Source organism: Triturus cristatus, chromosome 8, assembly GCF_964204655.1.
Source record: "Triturus cristatus chromosome 8, aTriCri1.1, whole genome shotgun sequence".
In the NCBI taxonomy this organism is placed as follows: domain Eukaryota; kingdom Metazoa; phylum Chordata; class Amphibia; order Caudata; family Salamandridae; genus Triturus; species Triturus cristatus.
The window spans coordinates 50,201,940-50,215,987 of record NC_140591.1 but is presented as its reverse complement, the minus strand read 5'-3'; the positions used below and the strand labels follow the sequence as shown (position 1 = coordinate 50,215,987).

Here is a 14,048-nt window from a genome sequence, read left to right as displayed (position 1 = left end):
ATGTGTCCGCACTAGGTATTCCGATTTCTCAACTAGTGGAATCCGGGATTGGGAGCCCACCACCCTGTCCAGGCGTATGTGTAGGTCATGTGGTGCCGCGGCCAGGGCGACTAACTCCGGAATCTAGGGATCACGGTTCGATCCCCGGCGCCGGCGTCGGATTAGCCCAGCACAATGTGACTCTGGGCAATAGCTTGCTTAATCTTCCCGACGGCCCCCAGCGCCTAGAGTCCCTTACGGGTGATTGTTCGCGCTTTACAAATGTGGATTATTATTATTATTATTATTATTATTATTATGCACTGCAGAATAGTAGGAATAAATATGTTCATCGGGGTGAAGAACGCGCCTCGGGTCTAGTAATGCCCAGTGTGAGAGCCAGTCCGTAAGTGCCTGCGCGTTTGACACAACTGATGTCTTCCAAAGAGGGGGAAAGGACCTATCTATGTGTACATCGAGGACCGAGTTAAAATCCCCACCCAGTAACCAGGGGAGCCCAGCGTAAGGGGTCAGCATTGATGACAGCCGCTTTAGGAACGATGGCTGGTCCACATTCGGGGCATATATCGAGCCCAGCAAGATTGATTGGCCATTGAGCGCCCCTCGCACCAATGTGTATCTGCCTTCGTGATCGATCACCACATCTGTGCAGATGAACGGAGTGCCCACTCTCACCCAAATTAGTGTGCCCCTCGCATGCGCTGAATATACTGTGCCATACACCTGCCCTCTCCAGCGCCTGCGCAATCTGTCCAGTCCCGGCTGTGTCATGTGCGTTTCTTGCAACAGGGCGATTCCCACCGAGTGCCTCTGGAGGTAAGCGAATATGGAATAGCACCGCGTGGGTGTGTGCATGCCACGTATGTTCCATGTAATTATATTAGCACGTGCCATTTCTGGGGTGTTTGGTCGATGGGGCGTCAAGGGTAGGGTGCGCCTTGGTGTGCGGGGGCCCTTGGCATGCGCGGGTGTATCGGTCTGCTGCAACAAAACAATAGATAAACTAAGAACAGCATAACAGTTTGGGCGAACTATGTGGTGTGTCCGTCCAAACATCTGTGACAACTAAGAAGTGCAAACTAGGTCAGCGTGTTGCCTAATGGGTTGCACGCACAGGTAATGTGTTGTCGCAATTGTCCCCCTCATTCCTGTGTATGGGGTGTGCCATCTAGGTAGCCACCCAGATTAGTGTACCAGGTCAGCAGGGTACAGGGCCAGGTGTCGTCTCATGTGCGCCCACTCCCTATGGGATTATGCGCAGTGTGTCCGGTCGTGGGCACGATGACCTCCATATCACCGCTTAAAGAAGTGTGTGTAGTTATTAATGCAGTAGACCCGCCCTCCCCTCTAGCACAATGTAAGAACACATATGATAACAATCAACGTTCTACTTGCGTGATCCGCCTGTGACAGAGTCCGACATTTCCATATCTTATCCTATGACATCAGCAGCAGTCTGCGGGGTTACCACTGGCAGGCAGAGGTCGTCGGATATTTCGGTTGATGGTGAGGAGGAGACACTGACCAACATCGTGTCCCGTACATAGGAGTGCAAGCGTTCTTTGATGTGTGGAGTTCCAAGGGATGTAACTGCTTCCAGGGCAACATGTCTCTCCATTCTCATTTTCTCCGGGTTCAGGGCTGCAGTCCCTGATTTCGCCTTCCGCACTGTCCCACGACGTCCGCGTCTGCTGTATCTCCTGCCTGTAGGGTTGTCACCATCCGGATCCGAAGGTCTTGTGCCTGTCCACAGCCCGGACTCTTCCAACCAGTCCCAAACCTTTGCAGGGGAGTCAAAGAAGCGAGTCCCTCCTTTCACCACCACTGTCAGCCGGGCAGGGAATAACAGTGAGTACGGCAGCTCTAGCTCTCTGAGCTGGCGCTTCACTGTCGCATAGTTGCTTCTGCGACGCTGCACAAGGGTGGTGTAATCCGGGAAGAGCATTACCTGGCTGCCGCCCACTTTGAGGCATTCCATCTTGCGTGTTTCATGCAGTACCGCATCCCTGTCCCTATAGTTGAGTAGTTTGAAAAGGAACGGGTGCGGCCTGGCTCCCGGCTGGGGCTTCTGTGCCGGCACGCGGTGGGCCCTCTCAACCGCAAACTGCATGGACAATGTTCCCTGAGGCAGGAGGTCGCGCAGCCAGCGCTCTATGTATTGCTCTGGATGTCTTCCTTCCACTCCGGCAGGCCCACCACGTGAATGTTGTTGCGGCAAGAACGCCATTCCGCATCTTCCGTTTTATCTTCCAGGGCATGAATACGGTCTATCATGTCCTGCAGCGCCACTGTTTGGCTTTGCGTGACAGACTGAAGATCCTTGAGTGCTTGGCCCTGTGCAGTGACTTTTTCCGCCAGTTTGCGGTGGTCCACATGTAATAGTGTGAAATCCAAGGTAACCTTGTCTATCCGAGTCTCTAGAGATGTTCTGATATGCTCCAGCGCGGCACCTATTTTCTCCATTTTGGCCGCCAGGTCTGTGGCTGTTGGCTCTGTCACATCCTCCGCTCCCATGCGTGAGGAGTCCAGGCTACCCGAGCGTGGGGGCCCCTGCTGCATCTTGGCGCGCATCCGCCTCATGACAAGCTGTTGCGCCGTGGGCATTTGCTGTGAGGTACTGGCGGGGATGTGACACGGGTAGGGATGCCACGACAGGAACTCTGGGCAGGCATCTGGCTGTCCCGCGGTCGTGAGCCATCGAAGGCACGTGGCCAGGCTGGGCTGCTAATGGTGGCCGCGCCTTGCGTGGTTGCCTGTTCACAAGGGCGCGCGCTGTGGCCTGCTGGCTTGTGTGCAGTCCCAACACTGGCAGCCTTCTTGTAAGGTAGGGCGCCTAGTCTTCCAACAATGTGGTGGTTGTCAGCGCCTCACAATGTCAGGGCAACAGGTTGCGTCGATAAATGTTTAGCGGGGTGTTTAAGTTGCAGCTTTGCTCAACCGCAGGACCTCGCGGCCACTATGACTGTCCTCAGCAGCAGCAAGTTGTATGGGCTCCTATCTCCACAGGCCGCTGCGTCTTCACAGATTGGAGAAGGGCCCCCCCCCCACAGCGCCTACGTATTCCCAGCGCCTCCGCCGCTCTCCTCCTCGGCATGCAGGAGCAGTCAGGACGCTGCGGCCGTTTGTGTCGGGTCAGCTGTGCCTAGGCCGCAATGTCCTCCTCTGTGTAGGCCCCAGATCGCGCCTCTACCTTCTGCCGGTATTAGTACAGGCCACTGACTGCAGGTTTCCCAGGCCCCAGTGCTTGGGGTGCTCATTTACCAGCTCGCCTCCACTAGGCCACACACCCAGTGTTAGTTCGACGCACCCACCATTCCCTTACGGTGGCGCAGTTTCGCCAGAAGCTCCCAGGACGAGCGCCGCGCGGTCGCCTCCACCTCTTTCACCGCAGGCTCCCACATGCATAATTCGTGGCCCGTGCAGCGAGACACTGCCCGTTTTTCCCTCCGCTGCTGACTTCGCTGTGGTGTTTCACTCACCGGGGGTCTTCGAGGCTGGTCGTCACCAGGTCGGCCGTATAGCTGTCGGGCCTCCCAGCGGGTACAGGGCAGCCCGAACTCGCGCCACAGGGGCCTCGGGGGCTGGGTTCCCCTCACAGCAGTCACCCACGCTTCATCGCAGCAGGGTCCGACTCATCACCTGTGTCAGCTCCCGCGTAGGACACCGTAGAGCGGAGCCTCACATGTACTGACTTGCCGATCGCAGCCGCCCCGCGCTCGGTCCCGGGGGTCTTGCTAGGAGGCCTCTGTCCTTCCTGTCCGTCTGCTCTCCGCCGGCCCAGGAGCCACCACTGAAGTGCGGGCAGCCGACCTCTACCAGCGAGTGCCCACGAGCGTAGGCCCCAACTTTCCTTTCTGCCACAACCACAGTCACAATGGGCGAGGTGGCACGATTCAGGGCTTCCTGGCCTTAGTGATCCCTTTCCTGACCGGTCCCACTGGTTGCCAGCGCAGATGGCCCACTTACAGGATAAATTTACTGGATTCCAGGGGTATATCGGTCCGAGTGCTAGGGACTCGCGTCCGCAATGATGGCTGGCTAGCCACCCCCCCCCCCTTGATATAATCACCAGCCTTTTCTGATTTCAGGGTGGTTTGGTGATTATTGGTGGCACCGGGGTCTCTGCCCCTCTGTTGCTTCTTTCATTATCTCTCATATTGCACCTCTTATCGCTTGGAGTATCATATCGGCCACTGTAGTTGCCCCCCCCAACTACAGAAAGGCCCACAGCCCGATTCAACGCGTCCGTGCCGTTGAGGCAGACAGTCAAAGTGACATTTAGCGAGGAGACCACTGTTGCCAGAGTAAGGCCTGGCGCTCCCTGGGGCAGCCAGCAGTTTGTAGGTGTTATGAGTGGTGATTCCCATCCCTTCCTGCTGATATTACAACACACCCTCTACCTTCTCACACCCTACTCTTTTACTTACCGTCCTCTGCGTCCTTCGAGAGGCCCTGGAGACTGAAAAGGGAGGGGCCTGGTTATCCAATTGGATCTAATAGCATTGGTGTTGGTATAAACACAGACACCATCCAGTAACCACTGACTGCCAAAGGACTGACAACAGGTCATGCACAGCAGTGCTGTAAGTCCATGTCATAGTGCCTTGCGTCCTTCTTTCTTTGTGTTTACATTTGTTTTAAAATATGGCAGGATGGCATGTAGCAGTCACGGTTGCAACTCATGGACTCTCTCAAATGATTCCTCTGTCTGCCTGTGTAGCCCAGAGATGTTCAATTTAGCATACCATGTGCCTTGTTCCTGTAAGAACAAAAGTATGGGTCCCCATGTCCTAATCAGTTTCTTACCAATGCCTCCTCTGCTTCGCAAACGTGCATGTTTTTAGACCGCGTAATTGGCAGCCTGCTTTAACCAGCATTGCTCAGCAGTATTTGTTAAGCATTTGTTTAGTGGTGGAAAACGACCTCCTTCACATTGAGATTATCAGGCTCATTGCAAAGATAGGTTCTACCATGTCTCAGTTAGCTATGGTTTCTCCTCCCAGCTAGGCCTCACTCAAGCAGTTTAAGACCAGTCTCACTTCTGCTGTGTAAGACTGTTTGGAGATGTCTGGGTTTGTTGTGATTTCTCTTACTCGTTGAGCTATGGATCTCTGCTATAACATTGTTAGTTGATGTCTGTCATTTGGGGATTGTGTTTTTTGGGGTTTGAGTGACGGACGCATTTATCTGGCGAAGTTCGCTAATACAAAAAAATAAGCCTAGAGAAGACTGATCTGTGCTCTTTAGGACAGGAGTGACAGGTGTCTCCATTAATATGGGAGGAATCTGTGATTCCGAGAAGGCTCTACCATCTCTAAGCCTCCCAATGTACGTGTCAGTTAGAAGTGTGCTGTGATGTCTCATATGTGCATTTGTGTAAAGCAACTGCTAAAGTAACACATGCAAAATAATAACATGAAACGCATACAGATTCAGTTTGTTGTTGCATAGTTCACTGAGATGACATTTCAAAGCAATCTGAATGTAATGTTTCATCCAACTCTTCATGGCCTCTGCTGAGATTTCATACAGTTAATCCTATTCTTTTTTCTTTCTTTCAGGTGATCCATATCCAGCTGCTACTTCAAGGCCTGCAGAGAGTTTTACAGCTGACAATGAACCAGTTTTCCATCCTGAGATGGTAGTGGTACAAGTAAACACAGGTGAGTTATGTGAGATCCTTCCATGCAACAGACATTTCGTCCAGTCTCCTTAATTTCCAAATATTTATTGTCCTGTCTCTTAAAGGGATGGCAGACACCACATCTCCGAGTTCATCAAACATCAAAGAGGAGGCAGAGACCTGTTTCGTGGAGCAGCTGAACCCTGTGATCAAAGGAAGCATCAATCATAGAGGTGAGTAAATGACACTCAGCTGAACAAGACATGTGGATAGGCCTCTGCTGACCCTACAGTCAAGTAGTGTGTTTTCTGTACCCCTTAGCAGTCTGCTCGTCCACTGTGACTTCACTTTGCATGGTCACTTATTTACTTACTTATTACTAACAAAACCCTGATCCACAAATTACAAACCATCCAGAACGCCGCCGCCAGACTAGTGCTGGGTACGCACCGTCGCAAACACATGACCCCACACCTCCGCGCACTCCACTGGCTGCCTGTGGAAGATAGGATCACTTTCAAGCTCCTCACTCACGCATACAAGAGCCTCAATGATGCCGGCCCAACATACCTCAACAATCGACTCTCCTTCCACGTGCTCGAAAGAAACCTCTCGTCAAAGAACCTCGCCCTGGCAGAAGTCCCTCGCATCCGCAGAACCAGAACAGGCGGGAGGGCTTTCTCCTTCATCGCGGCAAAAACATGGAACACGCTCCCTGTGAGCATCAGACGCTCCCCAAACCTGGAAACCTTCAGGAAGGACCTCAAGACCTGGCTCTTCAAGTGACACGAAGCAGCGGATCTCCCCTCCCCCTAGCGCCTTGAGTCCCTCACTGGTGAGTAGCGCTCTTTAAGCCCACTGATTGATTGATTGTTCTTTTGTTTATTTTCCCTCATCGTATCATTGTTTTTGTTTCATTGGATTATTAAGGAGTTCCAATTTGACAAATGCATCGGCCTCTGTTGTTCATTCTCCGGATTTCCATTGCATTTATGCATCTGTACTTATTATTGTTCATGCTGCTGCTTTTAAATTTGGGCAAGTTCTATGAACTAACCAGAATTAGAGTATAAAATAAATGCAGCCTTCAGCTCATGTTTATTTAGTACTTTTTTATGGGAATTATAATGCACACTGTATTAAATTGAATGTACTGTTTTCTATGCAGCTCTCTTGCATCAACAATATTTTGGGGCCTTTGTTGTAAAAGAAAACCTTTCTCATTTTGTCATGATAATAGAGAGCTAGAATTCAAAATGTAACAAGGTTGAATGGAAGACATTATAAGAATATTCTGTGAGCTTTTAAATGTCAGAAATCAAAGGGAGAGAAAAGTAGAAAGTTACAGAAAGTAAAAGTAGCTTCTGAAAAATATTTATTATAAGCCTCCACAGTTCTGAATCTGGGGTTTTCTATGTAGAGAGAGTTTCTGCTTCCAGACCTGTTTGTCTGATTGATATGGTGAGTAGATTACACAAAAAGTAGGTGTATTCTAATTTACATCTATATATACTTGACATCCAATTTGAAATGTGTTTCTGTTTTGCGATGGGTGTCCGGCGTAGGCTGTTAGGATTGGTGTGATGTGGACAAAAGTTTTTAGTTGAAGACTGTAATCTGGCTGTGGATTGCAATCGTGTTTCAGGGCGAGTGAGGTTTGAGACAAGAATGGCATTGTCAACAACTAGGCAAGAGACAATCCAAGTGTGGGCGGCCACTCTCGGGTGTGCAGGCAAAAGCAGATGCTGGATTATTTTTTTTGTAAGAACATAAAGGTGAACATTGGTGAGATTATAATCCTGTTAATTTGAGGGATCATTTGAAAGGAGAGTCCAATATAAAACAGAGAAATATCCCTCTTGGAGGTTTTTAGGTGACAGTCTTAGTGTTGCGGTGGTATTGGAAACCAGACTGATGGTCAGCAAAGAGCTTCTCTCCATTAATGTAAGTGAGGAATTGGTTGGGCCATCTAGCTCTCTATTGCTTGTGCAGGTGGGTTTGAATAAAGATGTGTTTGTCATCTCCTAGTCAGTTTTAATTCACCACAATCACACTTCACTATTCTCCCCACTTTGGACACCCTCACACTCATCTGACGGTAAACAAGCTAAAAGATCGTCGCCAAAGTGACGCTTGGGGGGACCCGTAGGGCTTTACAGCGCGGCCCAACATGGAGCACCTGCCCGATTAATGAAGCAGACATGTGTGAGGGCAAAATGAAAGTCTTGTTGACTGTCCCCTCTTAATCTGTCTGCACCTCTTCTATAGGAACAGTGACTCCCCCACCCGCCCAAGGATTGATTTTGATGGTGAGTTTGAAACAGGTCTATAATTGGCAAGTGGAATGGGATTAAGTTTCAGTTTGTTGCAAGCGGAAGTTATATGGTGTTTTTTCTGTAATTGGGGGAAATTCTCTTGCCGTAGTGTTGATAAGAATTAACCTCGCTGATATAACAGAGGAAAATTGGCTTTGATGTCGCTCACTTGTATTAAATCCAAATAATAGTTGATAGTTTGAGATGTTTATGATTGAAGAAAGCTCTTAAGTGTTGATGGGAACAAAGTGTTGTGGAAGCAGCTGATGTGTTTGACGTCAAGGTGAGGAAATTTGTCATTGAGAGAAAATATTTTATCTGTGAAAAAAGATATAATTTCATGACGTTTGTTGGCTGATGAAAGTGGCAAGGCTTTAATGAAGTGAACAGTGATTGCGTGTCTTGTGAATAACTGGGGACTTTTTCCCTAGTGATGCAGACCACTCTTCTTTTGTCATTGAGAGGTTAGTGAAACTAGGCAAACTTAGTCCATGAGTTTTAGCTGCAGGGGTGCTACCGTACCAACCACTGTGCAAATGATGTTGTGACCCTCTGGCAAACTGCTGCTGTCTGCTGAATGGCTGGTGTGACTCTTTGGTGCTCCCATACCTACCTGGACGCTACGCTGTTACAAGGGGGTAGGCTGCGGACTTCTACACCCACGGGACTGCGAGGACCACGGAGCACTGCGCTCCTCTGATTGTGCTCACCTGGTTCCTCTTCCCGCCTTGGCTCTCATCTCGCACGCAGCGCCTCGCGGCCCCCGCTTCGCGGGAGCCGCTCGCCGGTCTCATCTGCATAAATTCCTGGCTGGTGCTCATTCTGTGTGTGACTCTTTGGTGCTCCCATACCTTCCTGGACGCTACGCTGTTAGAAAGGGGGTAGGTTGCGGACTTCTACACCCACGGGACTGTGAGGATCACGGAGCACTGCGCTCCACTGATTGTGCTCACCTGGCTCCTCTTCCCGCCTTGGCTCTCATCTCGCACGCAGCAGCTCGCGCCCCCCGCTTCGCGGGAGCCGCTCGCCGGTCTCATCTGCATAAATTCCTGGCTGGTGCTCATTCTGTGTGTGACTCTTTGGTGCTCCCATACCTACCTGGACGCTACGCTGTTACAAGGGGGTAGGCTGCGGACTTCTACACCCACGGGACTGCGAGGACCACGGAGCACTGCGCTCCTCTGAATGTGCTCACCTGGTTCCTCTTCCCGCCTTGGCTCTCATCTCGCACGCAGCGCCTCGCGGCCCCCGCTTCGCGGGAGCCGCTCGCCGGTCTCATCTGCATAAATTCCTGGCTGGTGCTCATTCTGTGTGTGACTCTTTGGTGCTCCCATACCTACCTGGACGCTACGCTGGTACAAGGGGGTAGGCTGCGGACTTCTACACCCACGGGACTGCGAGGACCACGGAGCACTGCGCTCCTCTGATTGTGCTCACCTGGTTCCTCTTCCCGCCTTGGCTCTCATCTCGCACGCAGCGCCTCGCGGCCCCCGCTTCGCGGGAGCCGCTCGCCGGTCTCATCTGCATAAATTCCTGGCTGGTGCTCATTCTGTGTTTGACTCTTTGGTGCTCCCATACCTACCTGGACGCTACGCTGGTACAAGGGGGTAGGCTGCGGACTTCTACACCCACGGGACTGCGAGGACCACGGAGCACTGCGCTCCTCTGATTGTGCTCACCTGGCTCCTCTTCCCGCTCACGCCCCCTCCTTCTCGCCGTGCTTAATACAACCACGCCCAAGCGCGCTAGCGGTACGCGCGCGGGACGCAGTACGGGCGAAGACCGGGCAAAGAGCGGGACGTTTGTGGCCGTTCGTGGACGGGCGAGGACGGGACGGGCCAGTATCCATATTGGTGCAATTGTCCGTGCCATACAAAATATAGCTCATTATTATATATTTCTTCTTGGAAATCTCAGTTAGATCGTGCTTCCTACCCTCAGGGATGTCGTCTCTGAGGTCAGGTAGGAAGATCATGCGGGACAGCATTGGGGGTTGTGTCTCAGGGACATTGGATAATTTTATCACCAGAGCAGCACGGGTCCTTGAACATGAAATAGTTCTAACTGAAAAAAGACTGTCTATCGAACTTTCTGGTAAGAGGTCATCTCTAGGCAACCTCATGGCAGCCTCTTCCCCCGAATGTAGGTTACCCCAACCTATTCTTGATCAACCAGTTAGCACCGAGCTAGGATTAGAGGTTTGTTTAGCCCCCAGTTCGTTGGATAATACACCTGTTATCATAAACAGTTCTGTTCCCAGTGGTCTGTCTTCCAATGCCAGCGATATTCAATTACAGCCCCTTCCTGAGCCGACAGGTATTGCTTCTACGACACTGGGTGGCAAGTCACGGTCTATCCAGGGGAAGAATAAACGTGGGGGAGTGCACCCAAAGGGTAAACGAGTTAAAGAATCCAAATTGATCAAACCCAGAAACCCCCGCCCTGCTTCCCACCCACATTCGTCACATAGTATCCCTGTTGCTGATGTGAGTCCCGCGCCATTACATTCCCCTGCTATCCTGTCCAACGTACCTCCCCTGCCTCCTGACCATATCGAGCCTTTGGAACAGTTACTCAAGTCCTTTTTTCTACCTCTATACGAGAGAGTTAACCGGCTCTCTTGCTCGCTCGAAAAACTAGAGGGTATGATGCTTACCAACATGGCCTTATTAGAGAAGCACTTTGTGACCCCATCTACCTCCATGACTTCATTAATCCCTGATACAGCTATTGAGGTGGGGGTCATTCCCAACGGCACTACTTCTACGATTAGCGCTCCATCCAATCGGCCAGTTCCCAAAGCCCATACTGTGAATACCTCTCACCCGCCAATTAGTTCTGACTCTCACCCTGACCCAGATAGCAATGTAATCACCAATAGGAGTAACCCCACAATTAGACACTCTATTGTCGAGGGTGATGGCTCTTTTTCAAAACTTCCACGCATTAACCTCCCTCCAGAGTCGCATCCATACACTGTCATCTTGGCGGGCGTCCCAAGTCTCACGCAGGCCAAGTCAGAGTCCCACAGTGAGCTAAAGAATAAGGTCATTTACTGGTTAAACCGTAACAGGCCACTACCGGCTTCATCCTGTGCTGAAATTTTGACCGTTCGCAGGGTGTGTTGGTTGGGAAATGGGGTTAAGAGAGTGGAGGGTGATTGTGTGATTATTAATTTTCGGGACCCTAGGGTGGTGAGCTACATATGTTCTCATCCCAATACTTTGAGTGCCACCGGAATAATCGCCATGGATTTGTCATACTTTTACCCCCTTGATCCAAGCTCTTTATCTAATGCCATGTCATCGGGTTGGGAGAGGGTTAATAGGGGTTCCCGCCGTTTGCAGGGTTTAGATTTCCATCTCCCACTATCTAACCCATACGCCCCCCTGAGTAATTTAGATGGGGTTGATTGACCATTCCCCAATCCCCGTTTGGTGGGCAGTGTGACCAGGGCCTTCGTTGGCCCTGTTCTTCATAGACCTACTGTTCGGGGTGGGTCCGGGAGAACTCACATGGATTCGGGTCCTTCATTTCCTAGTTTTTCTTGTGTCATGCAAACTGTCCACCTTAACAAACCCTACATCTCACCAGTAGCTTCGGTGAGTTTTGACACCCATTCGCCCCCTATATCTAACAATGCCAATCCTGCAAGCACTGAGCTGGTACTCGATGTTGGTGCGCCGCCTATAGTCATATCTCCCACCTTACCAACTGTCCCCCGTACCCCTGCGATTGAGAGTGTGGCTCCTGGCAGTAATGCATCTTACTCAGTTGTTTTGAGTCCTTTATGTACTCAATCGTCCATGGCTTCTCCTTGTTCCTCTGTCCTTACCCTGGCTTCGTGGAACATTGCCGGTCTCCGAAGCAAACTAACCATCGAGGACTGGTCTGCCTGGGTAATCTCCCACGATATCCTGGCTTTTCAGGAAACGTGGGCTGTTGACCCTATCCACTACCCCGGGTATGTGAATTTTTATAAGGGGGCTACTAGTAGTCTGAGGGGCCGTCCTTCAGGCGGTCTCTGTATTTGGGTTAGGCAAACCTTGAAGTATAGTCTCACAGAAATGGCCATTGATAATCCCGATCTACTGATCATTTCTCTGCATCGCAATGACGAACCTCTAACCCTGATAATAAATGTTTACAACAGGGGCCTTCCCGGAGGTCGTGGCACAAATACTTTTTTACAACTGGACGAGTTTTTGGACACCGTTGACCCTAGTACCAATGTTGTAATAGTAGGTGATTTAAACTGTTGCTTTGAGCCGATGTACCCTGACTGTGACTCTCTGACCTTGGAAGTTGATACTATTCTGAATATTCCCCCCTTGATCTTCCACCCATCAAGCGATGGACTGAATCCGCTGTTCAGTGGATGAGTCTATGTATGGAACGTGGTTTTAGGGCAGCCAACGGACGAACTCCTTCTGATATGACCGGTAAGGCGACATTCTCCGATGGTCGAGGTCGTAGCAGTAGAATTGATTACGCTTTAATAAAAGTGGAGTTTTGGCCCACCCTGAGCGATATGATGGTCTGTGAGCGCTCCGAGAGTGATCACAATCCTTTAGTTTTGACACTTCTGCTCTCTCCTCACTACAGAAGCGCACAATCTGAGATAATGACTGCTAAAGTCCTCCTAACCAATAATCAACGGAGAGTGCGCTGGGAAAAGGTTGCCCTTGATAGTGCAACACTCTCCGAGATCAGCTTCAAAGTCTCCACTGCGTTGGAAGACCTACAGTCCCTTCGGTCCGACAATGATGTTGTTGGTGAATCCACAAACATACATTTAAATTTATTTTCTGATCTTAAGTCCCTCTTTTCTAAACCTTGTAGGGCCACGACATTTTCGATCCCCAAACAAAGCTCATGGTATAATAAAAATTGCCGGGAGTCTTATAGCAAATTGAAATTAGCTATTGCCACCAAGGATCAGGCTATTATTAGATCTGCGAGGAAAGTTTATACCAGGGCCAAAGTCCAGGCGAAACGTGATTGGGACAACAACCACTGGAGTGATCTTTTGGCAGCAAGTAAACTAAGGAACTTAACCTTGTTTTGGCACACTCTGAAGTGGGGTAACACACCTAGTACGCAGGTGCCCTCTAATAACGTTTCCCCGGATAACTGGGTATCTCATTACGAATCCCAGTTCTCAGATACCAACTCGGCTGTTACGCTCACTTCCTTATTAAGTTGGGATTCGACTATTCCCTCTAATCTCGAATTCGATATCGAAGAGGTTAAGATGGCATTATTGAAGGTACCTAGTGGTAAGGCACCAGGAATTGACTGTGTCCCCGCGGATCTTTTCAAATCTGACCCTTGTAATTGGGTGCCCTACATTGTTTTTCTGGCAAACGCCATAGTTAAGGGGGCTCCCATTCCAGAATCATGGAAGGGCGCCGAGATTCTGCCCATTTTCAAAAAAGGTGACCGCTTTTGCCCGGGTAACTATCGCCCAATTAGTCTTATTGACTCCGTCCAAAAAATTGTTGCAAGAATGATCCTGGCTAGGATCCAGTCATGGGCCGAGCAGGATGATATCATTTCACCTTTACAGGCAGGTTTCAGATCTTCCACTAGTACCATAGATCAGGCATTTAAATTCCAACTAATTGTCTGGAAAACGGTTAATCTTTGTGGTGGTACAATTCATGCAGCTTTTGTAGATCTACGGTCTGCATTTGACCTAGTCAATAGGACCAAACTTTGGGGTGAATTAGCGGTACTTGGGTTGCCCTCGGATCTTTTACATATCATCATTAGGTTACATGAAAATAATTTTGCTCAAGTTCGATGGGGGAATCAAGGGCAGGTCACTGAAAGATTCAATGTTAATAGAGGTGTCAGACAAGGGTGCGTCCTTGCGCCTACCCTATTTTTATTATTTATTAATAGAGTTGTGCAATATTTTTCTAATACATCTACGGACGCCCCCACATTGGGTGGCTCCAAAATACCCCTCCTCATGTTTGCGGATGACACCCTACTTCTTTCTCAAACCTTGTCCGGGCTGCAGTCGGCTCTGAATGTATTCTCCCATTTCTGCTCCGACTATGACCTGCTAGTAAATATCTCAAAAACCAAATACATGGTTTTCA

At 50.0% G+C, this 14,048-nt stretch overlaps 1 protein-coding gene across 3 annotated transcripts in view; it reads left to right on the top strand.

Moving 5' to 3' along the window:
- LOC146800038 (uncharacterized) overlaps positions 1 to 14,048 on the top strand; it is a 268,500-nt gene that overhangs the window by 72,912 nt on the left and 181,540 nt on the right. For all 3 annotated transcript variants that reach the window (XM_085620939.1, XM_085620938.1, XM_085620940.1), the window contains exons 5-6: positions 5,562 to 5,663; positions 5,749 to 5,856. In XM_085620939.1, the coding sequence (XP_085477065.1) occupies positions 5,562 to 5,663; positions 5,749 to 5,856 (210 nt within the window). The remainder of the gene's footprint in view (positions 1 to 5,561; positions 5,664 to 5,748; positions 5,857 to 14,048) is intronic.